The sequence below is a fragment of the Vicia villosa genome, unplaced genomic scaffold (genome assembly GCF_029867415.1).
Source record: "Vicia villosa cultivar HV-30 ecotype Madison, WI unplaced genomic scaffold, Vvil1.0 ctg.002220F_1_1, whole genome shotgun sequence".
Classification (NCBI taxonomy): domain Eukaryota; kingdom Viridiplantae; phylum Streptophyta; class Magnoliopsida; order Fabales; family Fabaceae; genus Vicia; species Vicia villosa.
Window position 1 is genome coordinate 185,355 of NW_026705867.1, and position 18,673 is coordinate 204,027.

Consider the following 18,673-nt stretch of genomic DNA (forward strand, 5'->3'; position numbering starts at 1 on the left):
TTTTTTTTTTTCAAAAAATTTCACTCACTACCACTTTCACGCATGTTGCTCCATTGTTGGTACTTTGCTGAGATTTTCATTATGCTGTAGAGACTACTCATTCTAAATTGAGTATAAAACAAACAAATAATAAACAGAAAATTGAAAAATGCAAAAGAGTAAATCCACCCCCAAACTTGAACTAAACATTGACCTCAATGTTTCAGAACAAGCCCGAGAGGGTTGACTCACAAAGGGTATTGCCATATCAATTGCTTCTTCCTAGCTTTCACCGGAAAGCTCCCCTTATTATTTCCTGAAATAAAAATAAGCAAAACAAAATAAAACATTAGCAGTGTGGGTTACCTCCCACGAAGTGCCTCGTTTAACGTCGCATGGCTTGACGGATCATGGTTCAATCATCAACCATTGTCTCTTTTTCTTGGTACTTTTCTTACCAATGTGAAACCCCAAAAGTATTTAAAGTTTGCTTGTTTGGTTTCTTCATCCTTAATTCTTACCACTTCAATTCGCGATCTTTCTTCCTTCATTTGTTTTTTCCTCTCCTCAAGAGAGATAACCTCCTTATCCGTTAATTTCTTCGTCGGTGAGAACTTATCCTTGATGAATTTGACAAATTTTGGCTTTAACTTTAAACCTTCTAAAGATGGGATGGTGATTTGCAAACGGCTAAACATTTCCATTGGCCGAAAGTAGTGACTCTCATTCCCTTCTTTATTAGGAACTTGTAGAGGGAGTAATTCCAATGAGAGTTTATGCTCCTTTGCATTACTACTCTTCTTCAACTCTAAGTCCATCATATTCTCTTTTGAAAAAGTTTCAACTTTTGAAGTTTCTAACTCATTCATGACTTCTTTGATTATATCCTCCTTTTTTGTTCCTTCGACTAACACATCATCTACTTTTTTAGGAGGTCTTGGATAAGGTAGCTTCATTGAAGGCTCATACTCGCTTTCTATATTTTTCTTGATGTTTATATGCTCTATATTATCCTTTTCAGCAACATCTTCCTTGTCATCATCATTGTTTTCAACTTCCTCATCAATCACTTTTACACTCCTTATAGAAGTAGCATTGCAGGTTTCTACACAAGTCATAGGGTTTTGAAAAGTTGAGACTTGACTTACGTTTTGCTCGGTGAAGAATTTGGTAAGTTGAACATCTTGCGTTTCCCGGTTTTGTTGAATGGCTAAAGAGAATTGTGTAACACCCTTCTAAACCCCGCGGCAATTAAACAATCAAATCAGAGTTACATGCACAAGGGCGTCACAATTAATAATAAAATAAAACAACATTTGTCATAGTCATGCATTCACTGAAGGAAAACGTCTTAACATAACTCATAAATCAAATAACTCATGTTTACACAGCGGAATAATCATCGACTAGCATCACATCATTAATGCTTCCAATCCTCAAAATAAATTAAACAAAACAGAGTTAATGTCATAAACTTAAAAACAACGTTCCCCAGTGTTACACCTATCAGAGCATGACCCGACGCTAACCGACACATTGACTCATGAGCTAATCCTCACCGAGTCGAAGCCGCTATCCTCAATCTGAAAAATATAGTGTAAGGGTGAGTCTCATTCGCAATTAACAAATATTATTGCATTATAAATAACAGTACATTAACAGTTATATTATTCACCCAACTCATCTATATCCAGATCGTCCATCAGCATACACACACATACCATCAAAACCATACAAGAGTATACATATAGTCATGTTATCAAATCCATGCGAATGAATGCAACTGACTCTATGCATGTGGTACCAATCATCCTCAATGGGAATCACCCACCGACCGATCTATCATCATCCAGATACGGCCCTGCCAGCACAAATTCCACACATGGGAATTCTGCCATTCACTGAATCCTCTCATCATCTAGGATTCAGCCCTCTTCAATGCTTATGAATGCATGCAAACATATATATAACATACTTTCATCATCTCCACTCTATGAGTAGCATCATCTATACTCATTTCATCATCATCATCATTACTAAGCATGTTCATATATACATTAACATCATTCAATACAATCAATCATCAGTAAACCACAGAATCACATCACAAGGTTTACACAGCCTCAAACAGCACACAAAACAGGTCTACAGATCGAAAGTTACACATCATTGAACTTTCCAGAAAAATCACAAAACAGAATTTTACACATGCAGCGACCATACGCGTATCATAAGGCCCATACGCATCCATACGCGTATCACCTTTCCCCGTACGCGTATCATACGCATTTCATCAGAATCCAAAATGGCCTAAAAACCAACCCATACGCGTATCAGCCTTGCCATACGCGTATCACCAGGACCAGTTTTCCCCTTTCAAAATTTCCATACGCGTATGAGCATCCTCATACGCTCCTTATACGCAAATCATCAGCACAGGGTATTTGGGACAGGGCACATGCGTATCATACGCGTATAGTCCCTTGGGAGTGTCCCTCATACGCGTATGACTTCATCCCATACGCGTATGACACTGTTCCATACGCGAAACACCAGAAAAATGTCCAGGACCTGCAATTTCGTAACAGTCCAAAACCCACTCGTTTCTACTCATACCAGTCCACGATTTTGAGTCTAAAACAGTCCAATTTCACGTTTTCATTCACAGGATTCATTCATACAAACTAATATATCATCATATATCAATCAACACATCCAAATCCCGAAATCTAACCCAATTCTTAGAACCCCAAAACCTAACTCTGACATACAAACAGAATTGACTCAACAACACAACTATTCATACACTATTCATCTATAATCACGATAAGAGATGATAATTGGAAGAGTCCCCCCTTACCTTAGCCAAATTCTTGCTCTTTGGTCTCTTCCTCTTTGTTCCTCTTCTACGTTCTTCGTGTTCCAACTTCTCTCTTTTCACGTTCTGTTCTTTCTTTCCCAATTCTAATTATTTTATGAAAAATAATATTAAATTAGTAAGGGCTTTACTACACCACCCCCCTCTTCTTACTAATCTCACACATGGCCCAAATGCCATCAACCATCATTTTTCCATTATTTTCATAAAATCCATAATAATAATTATTATTAATCTAATATTCAAATTAAATTAAGATTAAAATTATACGGGTGTTACAAATTGCATGAATTGATTCATGGTTTCCTCTAACTCAGTGGGTCCTCTTTGATAGGGGTGCTCGCGGTGCGGTTTGGGCGGTTTTGACGAAAAAAATCATCCGAACCGCAAGAGAAAAAATAGTGCGGTTTGGTTTGGTTCGGTTGGCTTTTAAAAAAAATCCGAACCAAACCAAACCAAACTAATGCGGTTTGGTTCGGTTCGGTTGGTTCGGTTTTTTACAAATATTTTATTGAGCCATACATACACATATAGATGATAACATAATTTTGTATTTATACATTCATACACTATCAAATAACAACAAAACTCGTCATATTTTGACAACAATTTTCCTTTTAATATGTAAAAATTAAATTAGACAAAAGTGGAATATTAAACATAAAATAATAGCATAAAACAATATAAAAATTATTATAATGAAACAAAAAAATAGAAGAGACGAAAGATTAGTGAAAGTGAAAAAGAAAAAAAGTGTTGAGAGATTAGAGAAGAAGATATGCGATAAAAATGAAACAGAAATACGGAACATTTACATAAAAATGAGAAGGTGAAAAAGAAATAATATAAGAGAGTAGAGATTATAGAAGAAGAGAGAAGATGTATGTGGCAAAGAAGGTGCGATAATGTTATTAGAGATTTTAGAAGATCGGGACTGAAATTATATGTGTAAGGATGAGAAAATTGTTCGTAATCATAATGCTAATGTATAATAAGTTTAAGTTTGGGTTGGATGTGAGTTAGTAAAATTTAGGTTGTAACATAGTGCGGCTTAATTCGGTTTGGTTCGGTTTACAAAATACAAACCGCAAACCGAACCGTGCGGTTTTGTAAAAACTGACCCAAACTAATCCGAACCAAATGCGGTTTTTTGCGGTTTCGGTTTGGTTTGGTTTGGTTTGCGGTTTTCTATTGGGTTGGTTTGGTTTTGATCACCCCTACTCTTTGATAACCTTGATTATAGTGTGAAAGCCCTTGTTGTTGGTATTCATGGTTACCCATATGATACCCCATCGCATCTTCCGGTGTGCACCATCCAATATCATGAAACTCATTAACTTGAGGTGTGAACTGTGACACACTTTGAAGGAGATACTCCATTTGTTGAAATAGGATCTTGTTTTGAGCATGAATCGCAGCATTTATATTTGGATCGAACATGCCAACAAACAAAATTCTACAAAACTAGCAAACAAGTGAAATAACAGGATAAAAAAATAATAATAATAAAAAAAATAACAATTAAAAGACTATTGCACCAATCCCCGGCAACGGCGCCAATTTGTTGAAAGTATTTTTGGGTAAATATTTTCGGTATATATCGTATCCACAGAGATTGGTTTAATATTACTGCCGTTCTATAGTTGTTTATTTTGAATGAGAAAAATAGTTGAGTTTGTTTGTTTATTTTTAAATTGCATCTAACAGAATAATAATTGACTGATAAAAAGCTTAAAGATGATTAACAATGGTAAACGAATATGTTGAGTTCTAGGGTTCATCAACCTATTCCTATACAATTTATTAATTAATCCTTATTCGAACAATCATTTGACTTATTATCTTCACTTATCCTCAAATATGATTCCATGTCTGCAAATCAAATTAGATAAACTTTTACCGGTATGAGATTCGATCTCTCCAAATATCAATATCGATAATAGTAATAAAGAACGATAATTATGAAAACCCAATCACAATTCCATCTCTGCAAATTGAGATTGAATCAATATAGTAACCTAGGGCAAAAGTTAGAATCCTTTCTTTCGATCAAAGACTCCACGATGATTTAAGATAAAAACAAGGTTTCTTATTGATAATAAATTCAAACAATTGTTCATAAGAATTAATCAATGGTATTGTATATTCATAAGTTAACTACTACCTTAAACTCAACAAGAAGAATTTAGTTCTCCATAGACATGAAGAACAAATAAGGTTTCATGGATGGATTCATCTTCATCAAGGGAATGTCTTCAATTGATGTTGAATTCTCCGTCGGATGTTGTTTGGTGTTCTGGATTAGGATTGCTCTCTGAATTTCGCTCACAAAAAGTCTCTCTTCCAAAAGTTTTTGGTTTATGAGGATTAGGGCTTGTATTTATAGCCTTTTCCTTTATAACGCAGTCACCGCGGCGCGACACGGGCTGGCGCGGCGCGACCCCAAGACAGAAGGTTTCGCGCGTCTCGCCTTTGATTGGCGCGGCTTGCCACTTGCTTTAGCTCAAATCTTTGTGATTCCTCTTCTTCAGAGCTTCTCCGCTTGCGTGTTCCTTCGTCTTTGCTTCTTAACTTCAATATCTGCACAAATAACACCCAAAGTGACGCAAGTCGTTCTACACTTAACATCAAACCTCGAAAATTCAATTCTAACTATAAAACCCTTAAAAATCATGAGATATATTCACTTTTAGCTCAAAAGGTAGTTAATGTAACACATGAAAATACCATTAATTCACTCCTAACAGTTGCCTCTGGTATTGCAAGGCACAGAACTACTGCAGGTACTCCACAGCAAAATGGTTTGGCTGAAAGGTTTAATCAAACTATTTTGGAGAGAGTCAGATGCATGTTGACTAGTGCGGAGTTAAAGAAGGTGTTCTGGGCTGAGGCTGTTTCGACAGCAACATATCTGATAAACAGATGTCCTTCGACAGCATTAGATATGAAAACACTTGAAGAAGTTTGGTTGGGACATCCACCAGATCTCGACAAATTGAGAGTATTTGGCTGCGTAGCCTATGCTCACATTAGGCAAGACAAGGTCGAAACCTAGAGCTCTGAAATGCATGTTCATGGGATACCCTGAAGGAGTCAAAGCTTATATGCTATGGTGCCTAGAGCCATGTCACAGGAGGTGTATCACCAGTCGAAATGTTGTTTTCAATGAAGCTGAGATAGCTTTTAAGAAAACTGATGATGATGATGATGATGGTCGAAGTGTAGAAGAGCTGGAACAGGTAGAGATTCCTGTTGAGGTGGAGCAAGTTGATGCTGAATTGCATATTCCAAATGAAGTCGAAGAAGAAGCAGAAGATGCTGGGGAAGTTGAGGAAACTGTCGATGACTACCTATTGTCGAGAGATAGGTCGAGAAGAGTCATCAAGCCACCTCAGAGACTTGGGTATGCAGATCTTATAGCTTATACATTAATCTCTGCCAGTGAGGTTCTTGATGATGAACCTAGAGACTATAAGGAAGTTATGAGGAGTCGAAATAAGACTGAATGGCTGAAGGCCATGGATGATGAGATGAATTCTCTTCATGATAATCACACCTGGGAATTGATCAAGAAACCTGTTGGGGCAAGGTTAGTCAACTGTAAATGGATTTTCAAAGTTAAGGAAGGAATTGAAGGAGTGACGTCGAAAAGATACAAGGCAAGGTTGGTCGCAAGGGGTTTCACTCAGAAAGACGGTTTCAACTTCAATGATGTGCTTTCTCCTGTTGTGAAGCATAGGTCCATTCGAATGTTGCTTGCCATGGTGGCACAGTTCGACCTTGAACTGGAACAGATGGATGTGAAGACTGCATTCTTTTATGGTGATTTAGATGAAACAATCCTGATGAGGAAACCTGAAGGGTATGTCGAAAAGGGGAAGGAAGATTATGTGTGCAAGCTAAATAGATCTTTGTATGGACTGAAACAATCTCCTCGACAGTGGAATAGGAGATTCGACAAGTTCATGGCACGCATAAGTTTCATTAGAAGTCAGTTCGACCACTGTGTTTACTTCAGATTTCGACCTGGTAATTCATTTGTTATTTTGTTGCTTTATGTGGATGATATTCTCATAGAAAGTAACAAAGTCGAAGACGTGATGAGGGTAAAGGCTGAACTCAATAAGGAGTTTGATATGAAGGATTTGGGAGCTGCTTCCAGGATTCTTGGAATTGACATTCGAAGAGATAGAAAGAAGTCGAAGTTATGCTTGTCTCAAGAGGCATATCTACGAAAGATTCTCGAAAAGTTTGGTATGTAGAATTCGAAGTCAGTTGTGACTCCAACAAACCCTCCATTCAAGCTGAGTATTGATCAGTGTCCCAGTACTGATGATGAAAGAGCCTATATGAATAGCATCCCATATGCTAATATAGTTGGTTCTTTGATGTATGCTATGGTCTGTACTAGACCCGATATAGCATATGCAGTAAGTCTTGTAAGCAGGTACATGGCGAATCCTAAAAAGGCTCACTGAAAAGCATTGAAGTGGAATTTAAGGTACATAAATGGGTCTCTAAACAGGGTCCTAATTTATGGTGGAGCCTTGGGTGAAGATAGTAAAGCAGTAATCGAAGGATATGTCGACTCTGATTATGCAGGTTGTATGGATTCTAGAAAGTCTATTTCTGGATATGTTTTCATCATGTTTGGCACGACAATTAGTTGGAAAGTAACACTTCAGAAGGTTGTTGCTCTATCAACAACTGAAGCGGAGTATATTGCCCTAACTGAAGTTGTGAAAGAAGCATTGTGGCTTTAAGGTTTTGCTAAGGAGCTGAAACTTCAAGGTAAAGATATCACTGTTAAATGTGATAGTAAAAGTACAATACATCTGCCGAAGAACTCATCCTATCATGAGCGAACTAAGCACATTGATTTGAGGCTGCATTTCGTTAGAGAAGTAATCGAGCATGGAGAAGTCCAAGTGCTGAAGGTTTCGACTGAGGACAATGCTGCTGATATGATCACCAAGTCATTGTCGAGTTGCAAGTTTTTCCACTGTATACAGTTGATAAAGCTGCATGAAGAAAGCTAGTTTGTTCTCTTGACGTTATAGAGTTTGGTCCAAGGTGGAGATTTGTCAGATATTGGATCGAACTCTAGTATGGTCGAAGGGTAGCTTCTTGGTTCGACAGGATTAAGCATGAAGTCGAAGGTTGTTCACATGCTTGTGTCGAAGATGTTAGGGTTGTTAGCATGTTAAATTAAGTTTAGTGTTTAAACCCTAATTTGTTAAGTTAGCTTGTTTATTAAGTTGGCTTGTGTAATTGGCCTTGTGGAAAAAGCCCATTAGTTAGTATGTTAGGTTTTATTATAAATAGCATCCTAGTCTCTCATCATTGAAAGCTGCAAATCCTAATTTAGGGTGAGAGAGGTTATTTGTTATTCTTGTAATCTTGTTTTAAGAGAAAGTAAAAGAATAGCAGTTATAACCAATTCCTTGTGTTCTTCTTATCTTCCCTAATTCCCTATTATATTTTGTTATTGACATCGTTTTTCACAACAAAACCAATTGTTCATGACTTCTTTTCTCAATCACACTAGAAAGAGACTTCCTTGCCTAAACCAATTGTTCAGGACTTCCTTGATCGATCACACTAGAAATAGACTTTTTTGCCTAAATCATCTGTTCAGGACTTCCTTACTCAAACACTCAGTATGAGAGTCTTACAAATTCTAAACAAAGTGTTTAGGATTACAAAAAGATGTGTGTAATACACAATCAGAGGTAAAAATAATACAACACACACAAAGACCTTGGTTCTTGAGATTTCTAAGATATACAAGTGTAAGAAACCCCCAAGACTATGTGAAGCCACAACAACTATGTACATAAGTTAAGAGAGCGAAATATTTCTTATTCTTGTTGTGTTTACTTGTTGTATATTCTTGTTTCTTCTTTTGAATCTTCAACTCCTTGTATAGAGTGAACAAAAGAGACGTTGGAAGCTTGCTTGCACAAGTGTCTTTGTTGAAGAAGCAAATTTCAAGAGAGAGATGTTGGAGTTAGTACGATGAGGATCTTCATCTTCTAAATAATCTATTTATTCAATGTGTATTTCTCAAGTAAGGCACTCATAAGCATGTTGCAATAGAATGAAGAAGCCATGTCAACCTGCCATGAGCCTTGTGCTAAAATCTCTAGTTGGCTTTGTCCATGATTCTAGCAGTTTGATAAGATGGAGTTGCTTTTGACAAAGTACGAACAAGTGAATGTTTGTACTGTCTTTCCAGCAAGGCACTTGAAGCTCCATTTGAATATCAGAGGCTGAGCCAACATTACACTGAAGTTTTATTAGAACATTAGAGGCTGGGATAACTTTGGCGTTGAGGTTCTATTCAAAAGTCATAGTTTGCTTAAAGAAAATATAAATTGTTTCTTCTTTATAATCAATTTAATTTGGTCAGAACCTAATTAAATTTCAGCTTTATGATCCTACACACTTAAGCAAATGTTAGTGAATTCTATTGTTCTTTAAATACTTTATCATCATTTAAATCCAAAGAGTGTGAACAGATTTTGTTCCAACACAATATACTTTCATTAAGTCATAATGGAGAGAAGAAGAAACTCTATAATACCAATTCAAATAAGTCGAAGAGGAAGAGGAAGAGTATTAGACGTTGAAGGAGTAACAAATGAAGTGATCAAAGTTTTGGAGGGAAGATTCCAATAACCATTCAAAGTTAGGCAAGCTTTGGAGGGGTTAGATATTAGGAAAATAGGTCAAGACCGTAAGAAGAGTTCACAAGTGAGGAAATAAGAAAACCAGTTTGGGAAACTAAAGATGAAAAAAGCCCCAAACCAGATGGACTGAACTTCAAATTCTTTCGAGAATGTTGAAGCTTCTTGGAAGAGGACTTAGTAAAATTTGTGAATCAGTTTTATGAGGTCATGAAGAGCTTGCTGTAATTGTTCCAATTTTGCTATCAAAGCATTCAAGTAAGCAGTGAAAGATAGATAAAAAAAACTAATAGAAACCAAAATAGAAGAAGTTAAAATATTATCCTCTTAGTTCACAAATTAACTTACACATTTCAATGTAATTGTAAACCACAACTTTATTTAACACAATGGTCTAAACTCAAATGATCCAAAAGTATTTTGTGTCGCGTGCATCTGACGAGTGTTTTTCATGGCAGGAGCAATATCTTTCCAATATGCTGACTGCTTTCCATAAGCCGGTGCGCCTCAGCAGCTTCAGAAAGAGGGAAAGTTTTGTAGATCACAGGCTTAACCTTTCCTTCTGCAATTGCTGGCCAAACATTCTTCTCCACCTCACTAATGATCACAGCTTTATTTTCAGGACTTCTACTCCGCAAACCAGCCCCTGCACATAATCCACCATACGATATTCATGAATTATCGATATGCATATACCATTACCACTTAAATGATTTATGTTACATATGACTTGAATTGAATGTAAAGTGATTTATGTTCAAATATATTTACGCAAAAGTGAATTGAGCAATGAGAGGAGTATCTATTAGTATAGGGCATATATCAGAATCTGTAATACCTTGTACAGTGAGACGCTTGCCAAGTATAGCACGTAGATCGGCCTGTGTAGTAACACCCCCTTGAAAGCCGATAATAAAAAGCCTTCCATCGAAATTTAAGCTATCAAGATTTCTTTGAAAGTAGGATGCTCCCATACAATCAAGAATAACATCGACACCTGCCACCACACCACATCAAAGATAATATTAGGATGCAAGTGGTACAATATCACATAATGTTGAGGAATGCTTGGAATTTAACGTCACGCTTCCTAGACGTAAAATACCTTGACCGCCAGTTTCTTCCTTCACCCTTGCAACAAAGTCCTCGGTTTTGTAATTGATACCGACATCAGCTCCAATACTCTTGCAAAAAGCTAGCTTCTCTTCACTACCTGCTAAGCAATTTCTAGAATAAAATTTCTGCAAACATCGCTTGGAATTTCAATATGACAATATACGCGAAGGGGTTTTCAAATGAGGTAGACAAGTAATCTCAATGCCTAAACCTACGAAAAGTAACTAAAAGTTTAAAAACATGAAAAAATTTACTGAACCTGCAGTAACAAATACTTTCGCTCCTATGTACTTAGCTATCTGAATTGCGAATGTACCGATTCCACTTGAACCTCCATGAATCTGAGAACGAACAAAGTTAACAGTTTAACTATTAGGCAACACTAATTAGCATATAATCAAATAGCCATTACAAGAACTTACCAACAAGGTTTCCCCTTTAGATAACCGGCTCATCATAAAAATAGTCGACCACACAGTACACGCAACCTCGGGAAAACTAGTTGCATCCTTGAGAGAAATCCCAGACGGAATCGGAAGAACTTGTCCTTCAGGAACAGCTACTTTCTCAGCATATCCACCACCAGATAAAAGAGCACATACCTGTAAAGTGAAACCAGCCACACCTCATAATATCCATCCATAATCACATGAAAACATACTCACATAGAACTGTTTGGATTGACTTATTTAAGCTAATTTACCAACTTAAGCACTTATGAGACAAAAATGAGCTTATAAAAGCTATGATATTTCTATGACTATAAGCTATTTTTAGCTTATGAAAATAAGCTCTCCAGGATATCTAGCTTATTTTAAAACAGATTGATTCAAGTTGTATCCAATAATCCAAACAAGACCTAATAATTCTGATAATAAAGATTGTAACTTTCCTAACCTATAACAATCAAGCTTAAAACTTTTTACAGACCCAGAATTTAATTTTGAATATAAAGAAAAACCCATCTCAGAAATTATCAAAAAAGCTATATACCTGATCGCCAATTTTCCAGTTGGAAACGTTTTTACCAACGGATTCAACAATTCCCGAACATTCAAGACCTGGGTAAGGACTAGCACCTTGAGGGGGAGGGTAGCCACCTTTCCTCTGAAGGGTATCAGCTCTGTTAAGGGCAGTAGCATGGACTTTGATGAGGACTTCATCGTCTTTGATTTGAGGGTCTTGAACCTCTTGGAGTTGAAGAACTTCAGGTCCACCTGGTGAGGTTATTACAATGGCCTTCATTGCAGTGTTGATGATTGATTGTTCCACGCAAATTTTCTTCTATTCTGTAATCTCTCTCTGAAGAAGAAAACAAGAATGTGAAGGGAGAGAAGTTATTTCAAGCTGTATTTTTTTTTGACGAATTTAATTGATTTGGTATTCAAGAAAAAAAATCTAATTAAGAAAATTTGATTTGAGTTGATATTTTAAAAAGCTTCTTGTTCATTAACCAATAAATTTTAATTCTGATTTTTGTTTTTAATAAATATGGAATTTGTTTAATTCAAAATAATATGACATCAAAGAAGTATAATTTGAAAAGATTAATAGTTATGCAATTTGTCAGTTTAAAATATTTTACACGGTTAATGAATGACAATCATTCATAAATAATATTTTATCGTCTACCACAACTTAACGGGTATGATTCATTGACGATGTAAAATATTATTTATGTATTTCAATTAAATCCTAATTTAAATATGTTGATATACTAGCATTCACAACTATGTGGAACGCCAAGTGAGTTTTTTTAATTCCACTTAGACCAACTAATATCATGTTATGTTTATGTTATTGTAATTTTTTTTTTTGCACCAAGTATAATTAATAATGATAAATTAAATTTTTATGTTAGTCCTCCCAATTTTCCTTGAGAAAAAAATTTTATGACACCTCCATGGACGACATAACCATCGAAGAAGAATGCGGATTGCAAAAGCGCTGTAGGAAGTCTGAACCATTGATCGAATAGTTTCATTCATACAAGAAATTTGATCGAAGGTATATTGTATTTCTTGCATTTTCACATTTTTAGTTTGGTGTAGTAGGTAACACAAGTGTTGCATGTTTATTTAAAATAGAGAATGAGTTTGTTCAATATTGTATTTCATCACAAAGGAGAGTTTGCTACACACAAGGACATGTTTTATAAAGGTAGTATTCAAACTATTGTTTACAATCAAGATTCTCAAAGTTAAGGTGTCTCTGAAATTAATAATTTGGTGATGGGTTAAGGATAGTGAGAAACACCTTTAAGGTTAGCTCAAATTAGAAGGGATGGATGAATCATTGGTTCAAATTAATATGGATGATTGTGTTGCAGATGTTGCAAGAAAATCGTGATGAAAATATATCACAATTTTCTTTAATTTAATTCTTACAAAGGATTGTGATTAGATATCAAATAGTTACATCTTATGGCAATTAAAAATTGATACAAAGTTGGAAACAATCACGAGCGTTGAATGAACAACGACACCTCTACTTAGTATAAACGAACCAAGTATATTTAATCACGGTGCTAGATGTTATGGATGAGAGAGAGAGAGAGAGAGAGAGAGAGAGAGAGAGAGAGAGAGAGAGAGAGAGAGAGAGAGAGAGAGAGAGAGAGAGAGAGAGAGAGAGAGAGAGAGAGAGAGAGAGAGAGAGAGAGAGAGAGAGAGAGAGGAGAGAGAGAGAGAGAGAGAGAGAGAGAGAGAGAGGAGAGGAGAGAGAGAGAGAGAGAGAGAGAGAGAGAGAGAGAGAGAGAGAGAGAGAGAGAGGTATGGCTAGGATTTTACAAACTCAATTTGATCAAACATCAAATACTTCAACACAAAGCCTCTATTTATTGAACTACTTGTGTGGGCTGAAAGCAAAATAAGTCCATTAAATACATCGTATGTATTATATTTAACTTAAGTACATTGTATCTTACTATGTTATGAATTTTACTTAAGTATATTTTACTTATGGTGTTTCTTATTTGACTAAAGTACACCGTACTTTACACTATTTCATATTACACTTAAGTACATTGTATCTTACAATATTCCATATTGCACATAAGTACATCGTATCTTACGGTGTACTGTGTTTCTCTAATTAGCATTAATGCATTGCAAGTTCACACAATCAAATTGGCTTCGCTTATGTATTTTTTCCATCAATATATTCTTGTGCGAGTGACCCTATAGGCTCTCGTGATGTTGACAATTATATCAAATCACACATTTAATATGATAAATTGTGGGCGGTATGTAGCCACCCTTATTTAGTTCAATATTTAATCTTATACATTTAACCTAGTATCCTAGATGGAAAAATCTATTATGAAATATACATCAATAATCTTTTTGGTCATCTATTATGGATAATGTTTGATCGACAATAAAGTGTTCAACTCTAAATTTAGGATTCCTATTTGTTTCAGGTCGAAAGATGGCATACACCACTATCACCTTGAAAATAACAAATAAAACTTGCATAATATTATATGTAGAATTCTAATAATGGATCAATCATGTATAAATATTACCCCTAATATTTATACACATCTAAAGACTTTACAACTCTTTATTCATGATCTGCGAGATGTGATTATGAGTTTTTTCACATAATAGTCTCAATATTTTAATATTATTTCACTTCAAGCTTTACTAAATCTACTTTAAAAATAATGTCCTTGTATTTTATGCGGTCTCGCAATTAACTCACACTTGATGTTTATTTAACCAATCTCTTATTATCATTATAGCCAATTAGAAATATACCTAATACATATAGATCTAGTATAACCATCATGCTTCAACTCCACAAAAGGTTTTCTTAATGAATTACCAGTATTGTCAAGTGTTGGTATTCTGCATATCTTCACATCTCTTCTATTTATTATCTCTCAAATGATATGATAACTACGAGTTGCAAAACGGGACTGATCCGTTCGGCCTGCACACTAGTGCGAGGCGAGACAAGGATTTAAGACCTCACCTTAAAATGTGTCCGCGCCATTGTTTTTGCAGGCATGAACATTAACACAATTTTATACATTTTTAAACTTAAAAGGTGTAGTCTTTGCGGGCCCGGCCAACTCGCACTTTTATGCGGGGGGAGAAAAAAATTGACTCACACCCTCGACTATGTCCGTCCCCACCCTTTTTTTTGCAAACTTTTACGAGGCAGACTTAAACAGGACGGACATGTCTGTTTGCTATCCCTAGTAATAACACCTCGATATGTATAAGCATTAGTTTGGAACAAATCCGTCCCTTTAAAGGTAGCAGTTATAGTCTGGCGATTATTCAAAAACAGAATTTCGTCTAAGGATAACCTTCACAGGAGAGGGCTGCTGAACGGTTCCCAAACAAAATGTTCATTTGGCTGCAGGTCTATTGAAAGTGTCTTTGTCATATTTTCTTTAGTGTGATTTAAACTTGCAGGTGTGGGTGGCGATCACCCGATGATTAAACATTTCTACTGTGTTACACAATCCAGTTATTCCAATCTTTGAACAATTCAACGGGCTGGGCGGAACGGGCTGAATCAAGACAAAAAAATCCATTGTTATCTAATATGTTTGTATCTAGGTAATTTAGAAAGGGCGTATTGAGAAATTTTATAGAGAAAAAGATAGATCGACTGAGCATATAGTTGAAGAAGCTAAAATTCTATTATGGAAATAGTTGAAGAGCAAAGTGACGGGGTTCAATTACTCTCTCGGGCAGTTGTTGTGTAGTCCATGGCAGTGCTTGGAACTCGTCGGATGAAATTTAAGTCCAGTTCATGTCAGAGCTATGGTTGTCGACCTCCAAATTCGATGAATGTAGTTCTCTTCACCTAATTTCAAGAGGATTATTGTTGCCTCTATCGCTGCTGGTGCTATTGTTTCATCAGAGGAGGATAAGAATAAGCCAAAATGTCTAAGAAAGTACCTAGATTAACAAGAAAATCAACACAATGGTTGCCAAGAGTGCGAGTAATTTTGAAATCATATTCTCCCATAGCCTTGGCATCTTAAGTTAATATGACTTATGGTACTTATAGGTATGACTCTAGATACAATATGATACTTATGGTACTTATAGGTATGACTCTAGATACAATATGGACAGTTTCTATAAAAAAAAAACAAAATAATGACTTTTAATTTTAACAAGTTTTTAATAATATACTAACAAATAATAATTGTTAAAATGTGGTCTAAGACTCAACAACACTTCGCCGTGTCAGTATTGTTACAAGTCTTGCTAACAACATAGTTATAATTCTTGCTAAATTGTCCATATTATTATGAGTCTTGCGCCCAAAAAGAGTTAGGGATACTAAGTAAAGAAAACTTAATTTGCTAAAGTCAAGTTACCATTTCATAAAATTAATTGCCCGCATGTATATTTCTACATATTGTTTTATAACTTTTGACTTAGCGCACATGAAACCAATAACCATTATGTTACCATTAGGGTTATTATAATATCAACATCACTTAGAACTTGAATTTTATTAAATCAGTGATACTTTTTGCTACTTGTTATAAATTAATCAATAGCTGAACTGGAATCTTATTACTACTTGTTACAGATTAATTAATAGCTGAACTTGAATCTTATTGCTACTTGTTACAGATTAATTAATAGTTGAACTTGAAACTAATTCTTAATGCTTTAAGGTACTGAGTTAGGTTTACTATAAACTAAAATTGATTTGTTTAGAAAACCTACAATAAAATGTAGTTCACATTTAGCCACTTTAAACAAGTTATATACATTACATATAACATAATAAAAAGTTTCTAGAAAAACAATCAAAGATAAATTACACTCATCATATGATTAACAGGTATTGGTAGTTAAAACTAATAAAGCAATCAATTGTACCCAATACAAATAAAGCATCAGATTTATCAGACATGGATATTTCAAAAATTCAACATACATGGCAGTTGAACTTAAAAACAACATAGATGAAATTAAAAATTTATCCTATATAAAACATGTAATGCTAATTAAGTCAAGAAAAGAAACTTTAACCATAACATAGCATGGAAGTATGCGCAATAAAATTGGCAGCATAGTGCAAGTCAGAAAATACAATTTCAGCATCAGGTTTATCAGACAGGGATAACTGTAAAATTGTTAATCTCATCATCCATAGCACTTAGCATACAAAGAAAACTTAATAGTTGGAATAACAGCAATTATGAAAAAATTAATGAGGTTTGAAATTAATAATGGAGAACTTAACATTCAATTTGTATGAGTGAAAATACCAGAAGTAAAAACTTTCATGTGTAACAAGAATCATACAAAACTGAATTATAGATGGAAAAAAGAAAAAACTAGTCACACATTTGTCATTTGTGTGTCAAAACCTCAGTATGGAAACGAAAACATTTAAATCTCCAATTATACTTTTCAGCATTCAAGTACAACAAATATCAGTTACTGTGCACAATATATTGGATCATAAGGGTGTATGTCAGAGAACACAATATCAGCATCATCTTTCTCAGACAGGGATAACTGTAAAATTGTTGATCTCATCTTCCATAGCACTAACCACAAGAGAAACACCAGAAACAAAAATAATAGAAAGGACAGTTAAAAAGGAACACCAGAAACAAAGTTGTTGTAGCAGAGTATTCAGAAAATCTATTCTGTGGTCTATTTAGAATAAAACATTGAGAAACAAGAGATTGGCAAATACAACTACATAATTCATTGGTGTAGTTAAAACAAAGAAAATAAAAAGACATCCTTCAAGCATGAATTCTTCAGCTAAGAAAACCCTTGTACGTAAAACTTCGCCTAAACTTGATTATTCAAGTACAGCATAATTAAACATAAACTAGTTATAGAGCACCACAAATTGAATCAATAATTCAAACTTCAGAACCAAAAATCAAATTATCAGACTACACTAAGAGTTTATACAAAGGAGGGTAAAGGTTCCATGTATTTTACTCTAAACATTAAGCAACAATTCAAACCATGAAATTCAATCAAGAATGACATAATATGCAACAAAAAACAAATAAGTTTAACTAAATTCAACTTAAAAAAACTGGAATAAGCCTACCAGAACATGTCAAAATAGTATAAAAGCATGATAGCTCTTCATGGTGGGTTGAAAAAAACCCATAATTGACACAAACTCATAACCTTAAACATAAAACTTTAAACACTTTCAAATTAAACAACCAACTATTTAACAATGAATAGCAAATTTCAACCAATAAAACATGAATAATCACAACAATTAAACACTGGATTAATAAAAAGCTAATAAATATAGCAAAAAGTTTGATTATCATGACAAAATTAAACCGAACAAATTCTCAAAGTTTGATATAATAATTTTCAACTAACAAAATCAAAATAACAGAATTACTCAGAATTACTCAAAAGAGAAGACTAATCAATAGTCTGCATAATATCCTCCGTCGCAAACTTAGTCCCCTTCTCCTTATCAGCAGCAGCACGCCCCTTCGCCTTCCTATCAAGCAGCGATTTCCTATCCTTATCAAGTCTCAGCTTCGTGATAACAACCTTCGAAGGGTTAACCCCAACGTTCACAGTAGATCCATTCACCTTCTCCCTTGTGATGCGCTCGATGTGAATCACCCATTTGCGCCTGTACACCTGCGTCACCTTACCTTCACGGCCTTTGAAGGTACCGCGGACGACCTGGACCTCGTCGTCTTTCCTCACCGGCATGGAGCGGACGTTGTACTTGGCGCGGAGGTCGGCGGAGAGAGGCGCGCTCATGAGGACACGGCGGAGGCTGGATGGCGCCGTGAAATGAGCCTTGCGGCTCTTGCGGCGGCTGCTCGATACTCGTGGATTGAACTTCATTTTTGGATTCTCTGAGAAATGAAGGTGCCGCTGATGCTAGGGTTCGCTAGGGTTTTTACTGGTTTCTGGCTTCAATATATTGTGTTAAGGTTACACTGATTAGGGTTTGGGTTTTTGTGGGCTTATTGGGCTTTTTATTGGGCTAGAACTATGGAGGCCCGTGAGAGAGGAACTAT

The 18,673-nt window shown here is 35.5% G+C and overlaps 2 protein-coding genes and 2 non-coding genes across 4 annotated transcripts; all 4 read right to left on the reverse strand.

Annotated features, from left to right (window-relative positions):
* Positions 1 to 9,848: 9,848 nt before the first annotated feature.
* Positions 9,849 to 12,027, reverse strand: LOC131638211 (uncharacterized). The gene is made up of 6 exons (XM_058908760.1): positions 11,656 to 12,027; positions 11,085 to 11,264; positions 10,922 to 11,003; positions 10,652 to 10,759; positions 10,385 to 10,543; positions 9,849 to 10,192 (listed from the first exon to the last, which is right to left on the reverse strand). Exons 1-6 carry the CDS (start codon positions 11,905 to 11,907, stop codon positions 9,996 to 9,998), a joined length of 978 nt encoding a protein of 325 aa, XP_058764743.1. The 5' UTR covers positions 11,908 to 12,027; the 3' UTR covers positions 9,849 to 9,995.
* A 4,689-nt stretch (positions 12,028 to 16,716) lies between these two features.
* Positions 16,717 to 16,800, reverse strand: LOC131638214 (small nucleolar RNA R38). The gene has a single exon (XR_009294613.1). It is a non-coding gene; the product is annotated as a small nucleolar RNA R38 (small nucleolar RNA).
* Positions 16,801 to 17,114: 314 nt separating this feature from the next.
* LOC131638215 (small nucleolar RNA R38) lies at positions 17,115 to 17,197 on the reverse strand. Its single transcript, XR_009294614.1, has one exon. It is a non-coding gene; the product is annotated as a small nucleolar RNA R38 (small nucleolar RNA).
* A 712-nt stretch (positions 17,198 to 17,909) lies between these two features.
* On the reverse strand, positions 17,910 to 18,561 carry LOC131638207 (large ribosomal subunit protein uL24y-like). Its single transcript, XM_058908758.1, has one exon. The coding sequence runs from the start codon at positions 18,495 to 18,497 to the stop codon at positions 18,057 to 18,059; it is 441 nt and encodes a 146-aa protein (XP_058764741.1). The 5' UTR covers positions 18,498 to 18,561; the 3' UTR covers positions 17,910 to 18,056.
* Positions 18,562 to 18,673: the final 112 nt, after the last annotated feature.